We start from the raw sequence: 20,054 nt of genomic DNA, 5'->3' as shown, positions 1-20,054 counted from the left end.
AATGCTAACCTGCTTCATTTTTTCTCCTGTTTGAAATCATGCTATCACTCCTCCTGTCATGCTCTTAGAAGCAATTGACCAGGATCTTCCTAGCCATGAGGAGTGCCTTCATAGCCTACTATTAAAATATACTATTGCTAGACGGAAGCTAGTGTGTTCTTAATTATGCATATCCAAAGGAATTGTGATATCTGGGGAAATTTTTTAAATGTCTCACTCAAAATTAGAATTGGCTTTTACATCTTTCATAGATACTGTAGAACTTGGGTAGGTTTGTTTTTTTTCTATATGAGGAGGAGATTTTTGTTGTCATTTACCTACTCTCCCAGAGCTATGACCAAAGGCTTGATTCGAAAGCAGTATTATCCCTTCATAGCTAAGAATATCCATAAGTACATAATTGAAATCTTAGTATTCAACTTATGAAAGTATAAAATTAGTGATAATAAGTAATACATGTGTTCTTTGTAGTAGATTAGGAAGATAGGAAAAATTGTTTCTTAGGTAAGGTGAGAGAAATTTTCTAGTCTCAGCTATTGCAGCTTTGTGAAATACTTTTAAAAAATGAGTTAATTTTAATCCTATCAGGCTTGGCCCTCATACTTTAAAAACAAAATCTCTTCCTACTTTATGCTAAAAGTGAAAACATATCTCAGTCTTCCTGTTCAGAGTTAACTAATATATTATTTATAGCCCCCAAGCATGCCAATAAGCATTGGCATGTGCATAGATAGCCTTCCCAGTTCAGACCTTGGTCCAGTTCATGGCAGTGAGAAATGGGGATGCAAACTGGAGTCTGGATGCATGTAGAATATATAATGGTTTTTATCCTTGCTTTATTTTCCCCAAAGTTCTTTTGTAATATGTATAAAAAAGTCATAATGTTTTAATAATAAATTGTTTCATCTTTATCTTGATTTGACCATAGTTCATCAGATATTGTTTAAAAAAGAAGTCTGGCAATATAAAGTGGCCAATTTGCATGAAAGTAATGATAATAGCATTTATTAAGAGTACTATAATTAGAAAAGTTATTAATCTTTATGAAAAATATCATTCACCAAATGGTTGGCATGTCTTTTACAACCATTTTATTAAAAATTGCTGTTTCTGCTTATTTCTGAACTATTTTATTTTTAAAGATTAGTTGCTAAAATTATTTGTAATTGTTTTTAAAATTATACTCATATTTTATTTAAATTTTTAATCTGTATTTAATATATTCCAAAAACGTGTTAGTCTTCATTGTATTTCTGCCATCTAACTAGAAGGTATTTGTAAACCTATACCCTATTTCGATGAATATGTAAAAATATATATTTATACATCGATTCTAATAGTGTGTACATGGCCAAGATTGTATTAAGAACTTTTAGAATATGGCGTTATATACTAAGATTTGAAACAGTACTATAACTTTAAATAAAATGTATCTCAAATTTACTTTGTTGTTATATATAACATATGTAGTAACTTACATAAATATGTGCATCGTATACATCTTAATTTTTCAGGTAAGCATAGCTACCTATTAACTATAGCATAACTTAGTTACTACTAACTGTAGTATAACTTAGGCATCCTTACAAATGTTGATATATATATATAGAGAGAGCTTCCTAAGTGTTTGGTCTGACCTGTTGTGGCTTTTATGTCCTTTTCTTCTTTCATTTAAAATATAGTAATTTTTTATGATGTTACCTAAATCAGTAGGCTGTACATCTAAATACATGTTACTCATTATTCATGGTATGCTCATATTTAACAGAACAAAACAGTAAATTGATGGACTTGAAGCTGAAGAAATTCCTAGAAGCTCAGCCACAGGTGGCACTCTCTGGTGTTGCTCAGAAAGCTGTTGCTGAGAGCTCAGAGCAAGACGTGAAGGTAAATCTTACTTATTTAACATTTGGCTCAGTATCTGTATTTTCTGGTTTCTACTGGCACTTTATATCCTAAAATAAATTTGTTAACTTATTCACAACAAGAGTAAGGTATAAAACTTTGTGTTAACTGGCCACTAATACATTACATATCAATATGATAATATGTACTTATGTACTGTTTTTCAGAGAACTATTTTCAATAGCTGTTTCAAGTAGAGGGTATATAGAAACTACTATTCAGTTCTATATGCATATTTTTCTAGCAGTATTGCCAAGAGATGTCTAGCATGGTTTTCTATAACCCTCAACCTTCTGTTTACATGATCTAAAATTTGTATTATTTATAAGAATCCATCACACCTGAAGGTAATGATATGACTGAATATAAGCATTTAAGATATTAACATGTTTTGTGCCATTATGAATCTTACCTAATAAAACATTTTAGCCAGAATGCCACATTATAAGACTATTATTGTTGTTCTTGGGCTGTATTTTCCCCACCCACATGTTCCCCTCTTTTCCTCACAGTGTATCATTAGTATTTCTTTAGCTTCAGGGCGCTTTCAGTCCTGTATAACTTTTCACCCACCTGCGGACTATGGGGATTGCCCTGCTGACTGAAAGGATTTCCTTTCCCTGCCACAGAGATGCTTTGAAGTCCCAAAACAATGACTTTCATTGCTTTTCCCTTATATAGTCGGTTTCTGTAAATTGGTGATGAAAGTGTGTGGCAGCAACAGAGGACTTTTGGTCTCTATCTTTGAACAAAAGGAAGCCTGGATCGGGTCTGATTTTTTGCGTTCAATTTAGCTTTCTGCAGTGGGTTTAATGCAGAATGAAGCTGGCCTAAGAATAATACAATGGATTGAAAAGGCTAACTGAATTAGTGGGTTTAGGGGAATACATTTGTAAAGTGGCAGAAGTCCCCAGTCATAAAAAGGTTTCTTAAGGTGGGATTTGCTGGTTAATCATACTGATATTTTAGCATGTTGCCAAGCCTAAAAAAATTTAGCGTGTTTGTTTATTTTTGTAAAGACCTGAGTTTTTACTCTATTGGATAGTTATTATAATAACAGTAGAATTCCCACTTTTCCTTAAAAAAAGCCAAAATTATTTCTGTCTGAACTACCTAGCTACGACATTAAAAGGATGATGTTAATGATAAATATACTAGATGACTTTTAAAAAAGTAAAATAGAGATGTTTTCATTCTTATGGTTTATTATCTTCATAGATGAAATTGGTTTTGCTTTCCAAAATACACTATATAGTCATTTTTAAAGTTATTCCAGCAAAAGGTATGCTTTAAACAGATTGCCTTTGCATGAATCTCTTCAGTGAAAATTTGAAAACAGTATTTATAAAGAATATGTAGAGTCCATCTGTTCTCTTGCTTTCAGCATTGATTTGGGTTTTTATTTTTTTAATAAAATGCAGTTTACACATTTATAAATGAGGCATTCTGTGTTTGTGGAAAAGGATAAACTGTTACCTTCCCTTGAGGATTCTGTATCCCAGGCCTCCTTGAGGCTAGAGAATAGGCCATTGGAGGGCTCCCTCATTACTGATTGTCTCAATGCAGAGGAAGGGCAAAGTCTTGGTAGCTTTTGATAACCAGTTTCAGCATTCAGCAGGCTTAGCTATTAGTCATGCATCTTAGCCTTTCCCTATTTACTTTCAAAACACTTAATAAAAATAATAAAAGATTAGGTATAAAATGAAATATTTGTTTGGTACACAGCACCTCGGTATCTGCAGCTTCCACACACTGCAGTGGTTCAGTCTTCTGGGATATTTCTTGTTGATAGAACCATTTGAATTTGTTACCAGTATTAACATAGAAAGCTCTGGAAAAGATAATTGTAGTTTCCTTCACTGTAAAGGGCTTACTTACAAATCTGGCTTTGGAAAGTTATAGCTGATGAAATGCAGTTCAGTGGGGTAGTATTATAATCCTACCTTTTAGCCTTCATCCAGCATTAGTGGTTTATCTCAATGGGCATAAAATTAGAAACTATTTCTTCTTGTCATACAATTTTGTGGGGCTATTCAAATTGATGGGGCAAATAGTAGGGGGAATAGAAGAGAATATGACTTAAATGATACCTATCACCTACAAAAGACATGAGGGGTCATAGTATCTAATGTATCAATGTTATCAAGGGTTTAAACTGTATAGCCCAAAGTTTTTTTATTACAGGCAATAGAAACCTACAGTATTTAAGTACTTTAAAATCCTTTTTCTTTGTAAGAGTTTCTAAAATTTCTAAGTCAGCATTACCTTAAATTAGCAAAAGTTGCCTTCCTAATGGGTAATTTTATGTTTATAAGATTAAGACTTCTGTACCATGTTTTGTTTTACTTTTAGAATGGCACAGAAGATCTCCGGACTGAACGATTACAAAAAGCAACAGAAGGTTTTAGAAATCCTGTTGTGTTCAGCAAGGATTCTACAGTCAGAAAAACTCAGCTTCAGTCTTTCAGTCAATATGTTGAGAATAGACCAGGTAGGAACACTTTTTACAGATGTTCTCCCATTTGATGATTTAACAATATCTGAAGATACATATGTGTATGTATATATGTATGTATGTGTGTGTATTTAAAAGCTGATAGTGTAAATCCATATTTCAGTACATAAATATCAAGCTTTGTAATAACTTTACATGTCTCTCCCCTTTTTTAAGAGATGAAAAGGCAGAGATCAATACAAGAAGATACAAAGAAAGGAAATGAGGAGAAGGCAGCGATAACTGAAACTCAGAGGAAGCCATCAGAAGATGAAGTGCTTAATGTATATTAATTTTTTGTGTGGTTTCATGATTGCTGATAATTCCAAACTGTATGTGGAAATAGTGCCTTTATTTGTTAAAATGAGATGTTAGGTTTTTTAAGATGTCAATCTCCAGTGCATTCAAAGCAGAGTGAGAGGGGTGCACTGTTGAATTAGTCTGCAGTGTGGTGATAATTGTCAGATAAAAAAAATGAATTTTTCAGAGTTCCACAGCCCCAGCTTCCTTGAGACATTTCCATCAGGGCACTTCCCATAAAGAGATTCCAGTATTGATCTACCGGGAGGATTTTAATTATTACAATAGCAGATACCGCAGAGCTGCAGTTAGAGGGAAAAGTCACATGAGACCTGCTAGAATTTCTCAGCCAACCCATTTTGTTGGCTTGGGTTAATGGGTGTTCAACCTTTCCATTATCCAGATCAGCCGTGAATTACTAGCTGAATGATGTTTGCATTAATATAATATATATGGTAATTTCTTCACTTAATTAACGGGGAGGTTCAGCTCAGTAGGGGTATGGGCTGATCATGTGTAAAATTGATTTGTGAGGGAAATATTTGATAGACCGCAGGGAGAAAGCTGCTTTTGATGGACAGCTGCGGGACAGAAGCAAGAAGAACAAGTCTTAACTTGAATTTTTCTCTGGAAACATAGTTCTTTTTAATGGTGCTACTTTTTTATTATCTATAGTTTGTCTAAATATTTTCATTATTTTTATGGTTGAGATTGTCTTTGTTGGGTTTTAAAATCCTTATGAGGCAGTCTGAGTTACCAACTGCATTTTAGAACTCTTAAAGCTTCTCATTTTAAGTTACTCACTTTTAGAAGACCTGGAAAGGTATAAGTACCAAGGACATCACTGGCATATTCTGATGAAGTATGTCCCATAACTTATATGTTGTGGAATACTTGAAGATATTATATATTCACACTAGAGAAATCTGATTGTGAAATTTGATACTATTTTTAACTGCGCTAATCAGTCAAAGCGATGAAGTTTCTGCTTTCTTACATCTTTGTTATTTATTGTCTTTGCAAACTACCATATTTGTTTTATCACTTTGGGTGGGACTGAAAGAGAGAAAAAGTCCTTTTAAAAATGCTGTGCTATCTGGTAGATAGGTTCAGAAAGCATTTACCAGTTTATTCCTAATTTTAAAGTTACCATTAGTGCGTATAATTACTTAGTTTTATTTTGTATTGAAATGGAAACATCCATTTTATATGACCTTTAAAAATACAGTGACTTTTTAAATTAAAATATCCTGAGAAATTATCAGTTTTATTCCTGAAAATATTTCACCTTTGAATTTGTCATAATCAGCGTAACAGTTAGTTGTTAAAAATGGAGTTCACAAGTGAGTCCAAATTATTTACTAGTTCAGAAGGTATTTAAGCTATAGGTAGAGTTACACATGTTTACTGATCATGAGAATTCCAAAATACACTCATAATTAACATAATTTTTTATTGTTTCTTATTTAAGGAATACAAAATGATAATTCCTCATAGTTCGTTAGAGATTGATATGCTTCTAGGTAGGGAAAGCATTTGACTGAAAATTGTACACATTTATTTCTCCGAATAAATAATGCCCTAAGTGTTGGTAGTATTGGTGGTGAGAAAGTAATCACTTAAGCAGTTCTTCAGTATTTCTCAGCTACTTAGCCCTCTTTGCTCTGTGAGTGTCAAAAGATAAGCAGGTATTCCAAAAGGGGCTGTACTTAATCCATAAATAACAACCCTGCCTATAATGATTAAAATTTCTAATATGCAAACAAAAGGGTTGGGGGTACAGCTCTGTGATAGAGTACTTGGTTGGCAAGCCTGAGGCCGTGGGTTCAATCCCCAGCACTGCAAAAAGGGGGAGAAAATGCAAAAAAAATTAAGGATATGTGACACTTTATAGTAAAGCTGCTTTTTCACATAAAACTTATAACTTTTTTAGCATAACTTTTTAAACATGGATAATTATAAAAAGTATATTTTTCAATTGAAATAAAAATTTGCTAAAAAACAAAATTTGCTAAATGTAAAATTAGCCAATTAGTATACTACTTGCATTAGATCCTGTGTAGCAAAGCCACCTATCAGGTTAGAATGTACAACTATAATAATTAGTAATATGCAAACAGAATGAAATATTTAAGTATAGGAGCTGGCTGGAAGGTAAACTAGAGATACTGCAAACTTACTGTTTTTTTAAGAGTATTTTAAAGTACTCTTAAAATACTTTTAAAATATTTTTAAAAGTATTTTTAAATACTCTTAAGCAGAGAAAGAAAAAGATGTCTTTCTAATTTTGTATTATTCTAGAATAAATCTGATTTTCTCATGATGCATAGCTTAAGGATCAATTCCATAGTAATACTCTATTTTTGTACAGTACACTTTTGAATTAAAGGTCTATTTCAATAGTCACCAAGGGGGAAAATTCTCTTCTGTTTTTATTCATGCCTAAGTAACTTCGACTTAACTCTAAGGAGAATTTTTTAACTTAGTGTTAACTTGTTAAATTTGGCAAATGAATATGAAACTATAAATGAAATATTGAACAGCTAAAATATTTTCTATTTTCAAACATTTGGTGTACGTCATATTTATGAAAAATTTCTAAATCACAAGGAAGGACTTGATACGCAGGGTACATTTGGTTCTCTAGGTAAGTGCTTTACTAAGTGTTTGTAAAAAGGAAAAAATGCAACTTACAAGTGAGTTTTTTTTTCCTTCCTGTTTGTTCTCGTTAACAGAAAGGGTTCAAAGACACCAGTCAGTATGTTGTAGGAGAATTGGCAGCACTAGAGAATGAGCAAAAGCAAATTGACACCCGTGCCGCGCTGGTGGAGAAGCGCCTTCGCTATCTCATGGACACAGGTATGGTGCCCAATTACACTGTAAACAGTTTTGGCAAATTGAGCGTTCACAAACTCTTATAGAGTTTTGGAAGTGTGAATCTTTGAAGCCTGAATGTTCAGCAAAACTGCCTTGAAAATAAAAAGGCTGCGATTTGCAGCCACCTCTCTGGGCCCTGGTGATAAGAGTGCCTTCATGGGAAGTGATAACTTGCCCTGATAGCGTGTGAGCCAGCACTATTGAACAGTGTGCTCATCCATGCAGAGTTGGAATACACATCTGTGCCTCATTGATATGCCACTGCTCTAAAAAAAAAAAGTAAGATCTTTACTGTTCTACTGATTCATTGGGGGGAAAAAAAAGATTTGGCCAGCTAAAGCCATGTACTGCATGAAACAGAGCACTGTGCGTAGGGGACGGGCTCCATGGACTAGATCACTGAAATTTGAGAATACTATCTGGTTACTGATGCTCCACAATTTTTTTCAAGAGAACAGGTTTTTAAAAGTCTGTAATACTTTGTATCACAGTTGCATGTGAAAGGATTAAGGCATATAGCAACGTTTATAAAGATGGATTAGAGCAGCAAGTTAGATCCTAACCAGAGGATAGATCGGCATTTAATGCTGATTGCAAATGGTGATTTATTGGATCTAGGAACCCAGTTAGCTATTGGAAAAGACCTGTATGTATGTATCTGTATATGTATATTTCTTTGAAATCCTGCTGTTCCTGTGGAAGGATAAAAATGAGAAATAGATTCAAAACATTCACATATATTAAGAAGGATATATGTCAAAAATAAGACTGAAAAATACATTCCTTTGATCTAATTAATTGCTTTAATTTTAATTTTATGGCAGTGTTAAACTAGAGTAGCATGACTTATGATAGGAAGTCTTTCCTAACATTTTCCTCATTTTCCAAAAATGTATTTATAATAAAAGAACAACTTCAGAAATAAAGATATGTCTGAAATATTTGTATGCACATATTAGTGAAATTCCGACATACTAGAACAGAAAGAGATGTGAGGTTTTTAATGGCCCACTGGGTTTCAAACTATGTCCTGTGGAGCCCCAAAACTTCTTCAGTGGCACTTTAGAAACTCAAAATAAGGGGGCAGAAAGCAGACAAACATCTGGGTTCCTTACCTTACTTCAAAGAGTATAGCTTTGAGTTTATTTGAAATGGTGGGCTTCTGGGAAGAGCTTGTTTCAAGAAAAGTTTCTACTGCTTGAAATTTAAAAGCAAAAAAACTTCTTTGAAAAAATTATTACCTAATTCTCTCATTGTTCAGGTGAGGTTACAGAGGTATAGCAAATGCTCAGGCTCACACAGATCATCAAATGGCAGAGCTCAGACTTGAATTCAGGTCACCACCAGATCCTGTTATACACGACCCTTCACACTGTGCCAGATTATATAGAGACATGTCGATCATAACCCTAACAAGTTACATGCACGTTCAGTCTCGTCCAGGCAATTGCTTTACATTTATATTTTTCCCTTTGGTTTCCAAGGGATTTAAAAAATATTGGCTATGATCGCAGTATAAGAAAATATAAATACTAGATAGTGTAATTTCTACCATATAGTTTTAAGTTATTTCCTTAAATATATTTTATTATATGTATTTTTATCCTTAAATATTTTAAGGAGGCAAATTTGGTGTTTTTTTTTAATAAATGGAGTAAAACAGCTTTGCTAATTGTGTTGCATGAATTAGATATTAATGTACAAAGAGCCTTATTCCACTAGCAAAAAAAGCTAGAAATTCTGTTTCCTTTTTCATGTAGAACCTGATTATTGAGGGTTCTAACAAAAAGAATTTCAAATTCTCCTTTCCAACACACATTATCATTAGTGAAGCTTTGAAATAGCCCATTCCAACTCTAGGTGATTTATAATACAAAAGACAGTCATAAATTAGACATTCTAGAATTCCTTTGGGAATCTTGGTATTCCTTGTTTCACAGGAAAAATTGTGATCCTAACTGCACCTGCTACTGCAGAGTCAAACTAAAACTAACTAGATACCCCAACTTGATAAAGAATCACTTGGGACTGTATTACACTCCCTTCCATACAAATTATGTTTTAAGATTTCCCTAAACCCAGTGTGGTGTCCCATACCTGTAATCCCAGCACTCTGGTAAGAGACTAGCAAGTTTGAGCCCAGCCTGGCCAACTTAGTGACTTAGGAAGACCCTGTTCCGGAATGAGAAGGGCTGGGGAATGGAATTTAGTGTAAAGGCTTTTGATCAAGTCCGTAGTACCATGGGAGGGGAGCAGGGGGACAAAAACTGATAAAGGGATAAAATGTTAGAAGACCAAAGCCATATGTTTATATCATCCTTTTTAGTTTTGGGTTCCAGTATATTCCAAGTTTTCATTTAAGGTATTATACCTTTTTTTCTGGTATGTTACAAATTAAAGATTTCAGTGTACTTTCTGATTCCTAACCTTAGAATGAAGCACAGTTTATTCTTCACATGATAAACCGAGGCTCAGCCAGGGAAAACAACTCATTTAAGATGATCTTATTTAGAGGTACATAGGAGGGATACTTAAAGAGAAAGGGAATGAAAGAAAAGGGAGAAATCATGGTGAAGGGATGTTACAAGTATTCTGAAAATCTACCATAAAACCCATTCTGTATAGTTAATGTGCACTAAAAAAAAGATGATACCATTAGTAAAGGCAGAGTAGGACTCAAACGTGGTTTTTCGGGCTTTCTAGCTCTTAACTCAGGTATCTTTTCCCACCATATCTTCTTCACTGAAAAAATACACTTTAGCCCCATTTTTAAGTTTTTGTGTACTTGTAAATATTGACTATTCAGTTTTTTACTGATTTAAAATTAATTTAATATAAAATTAATTATTTGAAAGTATACAATTCTATAGCATTTAATACATCCACAGTATTATATAATCCCCACCAATATATATTTTCAGAAGTTCTAATTTCCACAAACCAAAATTGTATACTTCCTAAGTAATAACTCTCCATCCCTTCCTTCCATAATCCTCTGAGAAATCTACTATATTTTCTGTTTCTCTGGGTTTGCTTTATTCTAGATATTTCATATAAATGAAACTGAACACCATTTGTCCTTTTGTGTTTAGCTTCTTTCATTTAACATAATGTCTTCAATGTTTATCCATACTAGGCTGGGCGTGGTGGCTCACGCCTGTAACCCCAGCACTCAAGAGGCTGAGATAGGAGGATTGCTATGCCTTTAAGGCTAGCGTAGGCTACATAGTGCATTCAGGGCCAGCATGAACTACGTAGTGAGACAGTGGCTCATAAAAAAAAAAAAAAAAGATATATAGAGATATATATATAATATTTTTAATTTTTTTCTTTTAAAGAGAAAAAATATAGACTGTCAAAACAAGATAATAGGAGATTAGCAATGGCTAATGCATTGTGTATTGTTATCTTCAAGGTAGTAACTCAGATTATAAGATATGGGCATGCGTAATATGGACTATATTTATTTACCCATCACTGTGGACAGTTAGGTTGTTTCTTCCTTTTAGCTACTTTGAGCGCCTGTGTATAAGTACCTGTTTGAAACTCTGATTTTAGGGGCTTTTGTTTGTTTGTTTTTTAGTAGGATCTCACTAAGTAGTGCAGGTTCGCTTTGAATTTGTCATCTTTCTACCTCAGACTTCCTAGTGCTGGGATTACAGACATGTGCCACCATGCCCGGCTAGTTCTTAGTATATACCTGGGATTGGAATTTCAGAATAATACAGTAATTCTGTAGTTAATTTTAAATGAATTGTGAGGTTTATTTAGAATTCAGAAAACATTTTCCAAAAGTAAAGCTGTTATAAATGTTCACATGTGAAATAATTCACAATAACCTATTAATTCAAGATAGGCACTGTGGCACTTGTCCATATTCCTGGCTACTCCAGAGGCTGAGGCAGAAGGATTGCAAGTTCAAGACCAGCATAGGCAATTTAATGAGACTTTGTCTCAATTTTTGAAAAACCAATTTAAAAAATTATTAGTCCAAAATGTAATGACATATTATGAATAGTTATCCTAGACCTGAGTCTTAGGTTCCCTGAGCTTGAGCAACTCTGCATTTTAAGGGTCACCTGTTTTACACTGATGCTCTTGCCCAGTGAGAGGAGGTAAAGGCAGAGTACAAGAGCCTGGATGATGGTCCAGAGTGCTAGGCATTTCTCCTGCATTTTGCCAGGAAGCTTTAGCAAGAAAATAGAAAGAAATGTAAGAGAGAGCCTCGGTTGGTCATGCAACAAAATGAAAAGATGCCAGGGATGAGAATGGCAATGGCTGGGAAAGGGCATCAGTGATGGAGACTGAGGAAAGTGAGGATATGTATGTCTGGTCATCTGTAGTTGCTGGCTTAATCCTAAATTGTGATTGTTTGAATACTGTGTGTGTGTGTGTGTGTGTGTGTGTGTGTGTGTGTGTGTTTTACTGCAGATTAAACCCAAGGCCTTCACACTGAGCTACATCCCCCACCCATTTTTATTTATTTTTTAAATTTTGAGACAGCGTCTCATTAAATTGTTCAGGCTGAGCTTGAATTTGCTGTCCTCCTGCCTCAGCCTCCCAGAATGCTGAGATTACAGGTGTATGCCACCACTCCTGGTTTATTTTTCTTTTAAAATGTGCTTCAAAATGTATTATTTTCTGCCATTCCACCTTGAGGCCTATAAAACTTTCATGCAAATTCTTTGTTTTCTATCTGCTCTTAATTACATGTACATGCAGATGTAATTGTTGAGAAAGAAATTTTGAATTTGTAGCACCTAAAGGTTATTATGATTACTTTTTTGTGAATAACAAAACTTGTTAGTTAGAAATATATACTATAGCCAGGCGTAGTGGCGCACACCTGTAATCCCAGCCCTTGGGAGACTGAGGCAGGAGGATCGTTGTGAGTTCCAGACCAGACTGGGCGACAAAGTGAGCTCAAGGCTATCCTGAACTACATAGTGAGACCTTGTCTCAAAAAAGACAAAAAAAAAGAAAGAAATATATACTATATTACTATATATATTCCATGCTGACCCTGTATGTATAGTGGTGATGTATGTGCCAGCAATGTTGTAACTCTGCAAAAAATGCAGCTGTATTTTATAATGGAAACGTTAATGGGCCCTTTTACTATAGTGCTATGAATTGTGTTACTATGATGAATAGTGTTTCTTTTCTATTCTCAATCTGTTTTCACTTTCTTATTATAGAATTGTAGTTTTTTTATTGTGTTTTTAAGTGACAGCATTTGGTTTACATTTTGTGCTGGTTATGGTCAAGTTGATTGGCTTTGGGAGCTGACTAGGAGATTACTATGAGGAAGCACAATTCTGGGTGTGTCTGGGTGGGTCATGGAGCCTTGACTTTGGTGTCTGTATCTGGTCCCTCATCCCTTCCTCTCTGCCCCACCCCCCACTTTGCTCTGCTTCTCAACCACCACAAATGAGATATCTTTGCTTTACTATGTCCTTTCACTCTCATGTTTCTCCTTGGGAGCCAGCCTACCATGGGCTGAATCTGCTGAAACTGTGAGCCTTTAAATTAAGGATATTGGATATTATATCCCAGTGATTGGAAAGCATAAAAATTAAATGTGTGTGCATTACAATAAAATTACTTCTTCCAACTTTATAGCCTTTGGTCACTGAGTAAAAAGATCCTGATAACTTTCTTGAGTCCTTGAGCCAAAAATACTGATTCCATAGCTTTTTTAAAGAGTATTTACTCCAAAAACCCAGTTGCCATTTAGAATGTTAAACACACTTAGGAAAAAATGAATTGAAATAAATAGCTAGGCAGAGTGGCACACATGTGTCATTCCAGCTACACAGAGGTTGAGTCAAGAGGATGTAAAGTTTAACCCTAGCCTGGGCAATTTAGCAGCTTAGCAAGACTGTGTCTCAAAATAAAAAATTTAAATGGCTTGGGAATGTCACTCAGTGTGAACATTCTGGGTTCAGTGCCCAATAACTGCAAAAAAAAAAGGGAGGGGATAGCTTTTCTATACATTCTTCAGAAAGATTCCTTACCTTAATAAGGAATCACATGTAATATTAAAGCTGCTTTAAAGAGGAAAATTAGAGCTGAGTGTGGTGGCATACTAGTATAATCCCAGCACCTACGATGCTGAGGCAGAGGATCACTGTGAATTTGAGGCCAGCCTGGGCTACACAGTGAGTTCTAAATGAGCCTGGGCTACAGTGAGACCCTGTCTCAAAACACCAAGAAGGAAAAGGAAAAAAAAAATGGCTATATATAATACACAAAAGTAAAATACACATGATTTGTTATGGGAACTTTCACTTTTGAATCTCCAGAATTATCTATTATCTTCACCTAAACATGACATCAATGGTCAATTTTTATTGTATGCTAATAATTATGTGTCTAGCTCTGGAAGATGCTTTACACACATTATTGTTTCTCACAGTAACCTTATGAAATAGATTTTGTTACTAATCAGTACTATTAAGAATCACAGTTTTCACATAAGGAAACCAAGGCTCAGAGAAGTAAGCTCCCATTCCATGCAGTTTACAAGTGGTAGAGCATGAGTCCAAACCCTATCTCAGCTCTGGAGCACAACCCTCAGATGCTGCCTAATCTGTTCTCTGCTTCATCTCTTATTCTCTTAGAGGTAAACTTCTGATTTTCTGAGAGCTTTCTTAATAATTATCTGGACCCTCTCATTTTGTTATTTATAATTAGTAACTCAGAAGAAACAGATCAAAGGTGAGGATTAACTCAGGGTAGAACACTTGCCTAGCATATACCCGGGGTACCTTGGTTCAATCCCCAGAATCACAAAAGAAGAAACCACAGATCCATATTCGTTTAGTTTATGTAAAAAGATGGGAACTTAACATACCTATTTGACTCATTAGTGATTCAACAAGCTTATTATTCATTTACCCTGGTCAGCACAATGTCATTATCATGAAAATCAGGCTGTGAAACATCCTCCTTTGGAATAGGCAAAGGGATAAAAATAGAGACCTTTTAAAAAGAATCATATACCTTTTTGCTTATTTTAGAACATTATGAAACTTAAATGTAATAACTTTTAGGAAGCCATTTTTCAGTATCAATTACTTACAAATGCTAAAAAATAGTTTTCTGAGGTTCTGTTAAAAGCAAAACCAATTAAAATTTAAATGACCAAACTTCTAAATTAAAGAAATTTTGTTTATGTTAGTAGCTTACAGTTATAACGCTGGATATGTGTGTACATTTCCTATGTTAAGGCCCCTTAGTTTTACTCTTAAAAATGTGATCTTGATCTGTTTCAATAATGTAACTCAGCTATTAAAAAAAGTATAGTTAGTTTCACAGTACATCAGAAGAGCTTATAGAAAATTAGTGCTTTAGAAACGTGAATACTGGTTCGCTCAATGTCATGTTTCTTGCTTAGAGTCAAAATACTTAAAATTATTAAAATTTTAGATACTTACATGCTTGAGATACTATATGTGATCATAGAAGATTTTCTCTGTGAATAAGTAACAGAAAGGCAAGTGTAGAAGGTGTTTTTTTAAACAGTCTTTCTGTGATAAAAGTACAAAGTAATATAATTTCACTCTCATTGATTTATTTTCTCTTCATAAACACCAACATTAAATGATTGCTGTCGGGGCTGGGGATTTAGCTCAGCGGCAAAGCGCCTGCCTGGCAAGCGCAAGGTCGTGAGTTCGGTTCCTGGTACCGGAGAAAAACCAAAAAAAAAAAAAAAAAAAAAAAAAAATAAATGATTGCTGTCTTGTTATTGTAACAGTGTACTGCTACTGCTAAGCTAGTGTATTGTATACGGTATAAAGCAGGCAGACTTTTGATGCTATGACTCATAGATACTGAGGAAGTACAAAATTGAAAATACAGCCAATCCTTTAAAATCTTTTTAAGGATCAAGCATTTTATGCTATGTGTGTCTCTCTCCTGGTTTCTTTCATTTGTATTTCCTCGTTTCTTATACTCCAAGAGGAATTCTGAACTTTATTATAATTACATATTTGTTTTATATGGTTTTTAAAAATGTTTTTAACAATTTAGACATAGGCTTATAAGTTTGATTAAATTCATGTAGTTATTAAAGTCACTACTTAGCATTTGAGACCATGTAGATATTATCAGATAATGACCATGTTTATGGCACTATATAAGGATTAATTACGTAACAAAAACTCCATTGACCAACAGTGGTAAATGTAATTGAATTAGCAGAGCAGTAAAATAAATATAGACAAAATAAATACAGACAAGAGAATATGAGGAAGCTTCTGTAATGTTTTAGATTAATAGGCATGCAGAATTCTTCACATTTTTTATTACGTTGTCCCTAGATGAATTCAAAGTAATTGGGGTGGTTAATTTTATTTACACAGAGCCGTTCACAGCGCATTAAATAATAGAGATAATTGAACAAGAATTGTCAAGTGTGTACTGATATCAGACATATTACAGAAGGGAATGTGCATAAAACTTCATTTCTATGCAGCCATTGTTTATGGTAATTAAGTACACAGATTTATCCCTTGGTTGCCTTCCAAGCTTATGGCAACTGCTATTGTTGTGCTCCATTAATATGTAATCAGGAAATAGTTTAATTTTCTAATCTGCAGTTTGAGAATTCACTTTCTAACAACTCTTAATTACTGCATTGCCCTAATGATGCTCATGGTTATGAAAATTGAACCAGTAAACTCAGTGGAAGAAGCCAGAGGGGATTATAATTCCAGAGGTGGTGCTTACTTAATAAACTTGTTATGCCTTCACCAGAGGGAGCTCAGTGTCCTTCACAAGCATTCATTTTACATTTTAGAATTTGCATCTCCAATATTTAGGAGAAAGAAGTATTCTAAAATCTGTTCTTGAAAAGTGAGATAATATTGTCCTGATGCTTCTAGGCATTTTGATCTTTCAAAAGTTATTTAGGGAATAGGTGACAAAAGATGTGCCTGTTATTTTTAACTGATTTTGTGTAACATTTCTGTAAAGTATTATTTTGCTTATTCACTTTAATTCATAAAAGTATATATATGGAAGCTGTAGCTATAAAATATTTGGATAGCCTTTGGTTTTGGCTAATTACTCCACTTTTAGATCTATAAGCAACTTCTTTTCTTCTCTTCTCATATTCTTCCCCACTTGACTATAGAATTTAAAGACTAATGTACCATACAGTTATTAAATTGTGGATACGTGGTTTTTCTTCCATAACAAGTTCTGTTCAAGCAAAATAACTCATGGAAATTTTATTAGTTTGATTTCTGTGATAAAACATGCAAGTACAATCCCTTTGAGCCATATCCTAAAGGGCATGTCACATATCATCACATCAAGGTACTGTATATAGGGAAGTCTTCTCTGTGATCTTCTTCTCCCCCACAAATGATCTCCTAAAACCAAGTGAGAGTGAATGGTAATAGCACAAGTTCAACTAAACATTTACCAATCAATACATGAACATATTTTTATTTATTAACAAGAAAAAAGGGAATACTCTGTTAACATTCTCAGTGAAGGTAGTATTGCTTCAGTAAAAGAAAAAAATAAATGTTTTTTAATAGTTTGGGTATTTCTAACCTAATGAAATTTATTTCAAAATATTAGTAAAGGGGCTGGGGATTTAGCTCAGCGGCAAAAGCGCCTGCCTGACATGCGCAAGGTCGTGAGTTCGGTTCCCAGTACCGGAGAAAAACCCAAAAAAAAAAAAAAAAACAAAATATTAGTAAAATTTGTCTTTTTAGGACTAGGTTGAAATTATTTACTTCCTTATATCTTTCATTTTCTTGACATTTATTGCATTTTTATGGTACTAGAATTAGTAAGTACTTCCTTGGTATTATTTCTGAAATTATATTAACAATAAAAAATTATTCTCAAACTTCAGTATACATCAGAATTAGCAGCTGAGGTGCAGATTCTCATCCTGCTCTTCCTCCTTCCCCTTTCCTAATACATGGAAAATGAAATCTGTGAATCTGCATTTTTACAATATTCTCTGACTCTGAACCAGGTGGTCCACAGATTTCTCTATTGAGAACACTACTTTAAAACCATATCTGCACTAGTAATGAGTTGGCATAGAAAATGATCCAATTTTGAATATACTTAAATACCTCCTCTATTATTCTTCCATTGTTCCTTGTGTAAAACTCCTTCCAGATGGGGAGTTATCTATTTAATCTTTTGGTAATCCAAATTCATCATGTCGTGTTCTCCTGGAATGCAATGAGTAGTACTAATTATTAAACAGGGAGAGTTCTACTTTGAAGAAAACCTAAATTGATTTTGCCCATGCTATAAATGTAGCCATTCTTCATGATCCTCAACGAAGTCTGCATTTGTAGAGAAAAGATGCCTGATGGCTATATTACCAAGAAGCCAGATCTCCAAATACATTGTACTTACTGCAACAGAATGCAGCTGACTTTCTGGATAACAACAGCACTGGTTGGCTTGCTGAAGTGTTACTTTACTTCCTGGGAAGCTGTTTTATAGTTCTCTCAGTGTTAGAACAACAAATGCATTGGGTTTCACTTATCCCTTTTGAAAAAATTATTTTTTTCACAATTTTTGAATTATAAATGACATGTTTCTTATCATCCTAAAGAGTAAGAATGTATGCATATCACCTGTAATAGTCCTTGAGGCTTGTTTTTAAACTCAATTAATAAAGCCGTTTGGGGAGTATTTTCTTTGTGATTATAGAGCTGCTCTACAATAAGAGTTCATCATTTCAGTCCCTTGCTGTTTGACTTCATTAAAAGTTGTGTAGAATTGATACTAACAAGACCACTCACAAATATAACCAGCCACATTAGGGGCTTATTCAATATTTTTGAAGCAATCAACTATGTATTGATTTCTTTATACCATGTAGCAAAATATTAATGGTTCCTGCTTTAGGAAATGTGTAAGATCATTCTAACATGCCTAAAATAATTTATGACATGCACAGTATACAATAGCCCCTCTTATCCACATGTTTACCTTTGCCAAGCCTGGCTAAATCTCTGGGTTTGATTTTAGCTCAGCATTGAGGAAAAAAAGAGTAGTCCTTTACTTCACATTACCCTCATCTCTTGCTCTCATTTACATCTTAGCAGAAGCAGAACCACTCACATATAGGGACAGTGATTAGCTTTTAGTGATAGCTCCCTTACCCACAGCTTCAGTTACCTGCAGTCAGCCATAGTCTGAAATACATAACTGCATATCATCAGAAGGTCAGTAGTAACCTAACACTACATCATAGTACCTATCTCATCATATAGGCATTATGTCACATCATTACAAGGGTAAATAAGCTGCTCTGAGAAAAAGACATACCACATTCATGTATTTGAATCATATGTAATATATTGTTATAATTATTTCATTATTAGTTATGGTTGTTAATCTCTTATTGACCTTAATTTATAAGTTAAACTAAATCATAGGTATAGGGAAAAGACACAGTATTATATATGGCATTTGCTTTTCCATTGGCAGTTCCAGGCAATCAGCAGAGGCCTTGGAATTTATCTCCCATGCATAAGGGGAGGTACTAATATAATTATTTAAAAATTTCTCATGCTTTCTCCCAGGGCCTGATACATACCAGACAAGCTCTTTGCTACTGAGTTACACCTCGAGCTCTCACGTTTATTTTATATAATTGAGAGTAAAAGCTAAATAGGGGTATAAGAGAATTAATTTGGCTTGTTCTGACATTATTTAAAACTGCTTCCAGGAAGCTTTCCTAGATCATACTACTAGCCAGAATTATTTTCTCCTTCCTTATAACACTTTAAAAAATCTTCGTTTTAACACGTGCATGTCTGCTCATAAAATGTTTCACTTAGACTAGCCAGGCCAGCGTGGTATCTTTAATTCATCTTTTGGCTCCTTCAAGGACTCAACAGTGCTTTGCACATAAATGTCAGAGTAAAACATTTGTCCTTTTGAAGTAAGTTGATTTTTTAAAATCTCATCATTCCATTCCACTCTATGCCATTCCTTAAAATCTTAGAACAAATATTTTGAGAAAAGGAATAAATTAAACATAAAATAAAAATTGTGCCACTTCTTCTGTAAGTTTATCAGATTCAAAAATAGAATCCAGTTGATGGCATTTATTCTTAATTATATAGGTAGTTTCGTAAGTTATTTTTCTGTTCTTGCTTGCCTATTTTTTGACTCCTATTTTAGCCATACTTTTCTAACTCATCTATTAGTAAAAGGCAAAAGATTTATATGATCTGAAGAGAAACCAGAGTATCCTATTAGAAAAAAACGCAACAAAAATACAAACTTTCTCTAGGGTTTATATAAATTGCTATAAATATTTAAGCAATAAAAATATTGCTTAAGTCTAACGTTGTATTTGAAAAAAATAAACATGTTACTATATTGTATACATTGAGGTAAATTTTTTTTTTTTTTGTCTTTTTGAGACAGGGTCTTGCTATGCAGTTTAGGCTGGCCTTGAGCTCACTTTGTATTTTCTATT

At 34.0% G+C, this 20,054-nt stretch overlaps 1 protein-coding gene across 6 annotated transcripts in view; it reads left to right on the top strand.

The window, feature by feature from the left end:
* The window catches only part of Ehbp1 (EH domain binding protein 1), a 348,572-nt gene that overhangs the window by 292,596 nt on the left and 35,922 nt on the right, over positions 1-20,054 (top strand). For all 6 annotated transcript variants that reach the window (XM_005385727.1, XM_005385724.1, XM_013514692.1 and 3 more), the window contains 4 exons: positions 1,769-1,887; positions 4,258-4,396; positions 4,577-4,683; positions 7,435-7,558. In XM_005385727.1, coding sequence (XP_005385784.1) covers positions 1,769-1,887; positions 4,258-4,396; positions 4,577-4,683; positions 7,435-7,558 — 489 coding nt within the window. The remainder of the gene's footprint in view (positions 1-1,768; positions 1,888-4,257; positions 4,397-4,576; positions 4,684-7,434; positions 7,559-20,054) is intronic.

This window comes from Chinchilla lanigera, unplaced genomic scaffold (genome assembly GCF_000276665.1).
Source record: "Chinchilla lanigera isolate Chin_1 unplaced genomic scaffold, ChiLan1.0 scaffold00023, whole genome shotgun sequence".
Taxonomy (NCBI): domain Eukaryota; kingdom Metazoa; phylum Chordata; class Mammalia; order Rodentia; family Chinchillidae; genus Chinchilla; species Chinchilla lanigera.
The sequence above is the reverse complement of the archived record's forward strand: the minus strand, read 5'-3'. Positions and strand labels throughout refer to the sequence as shown.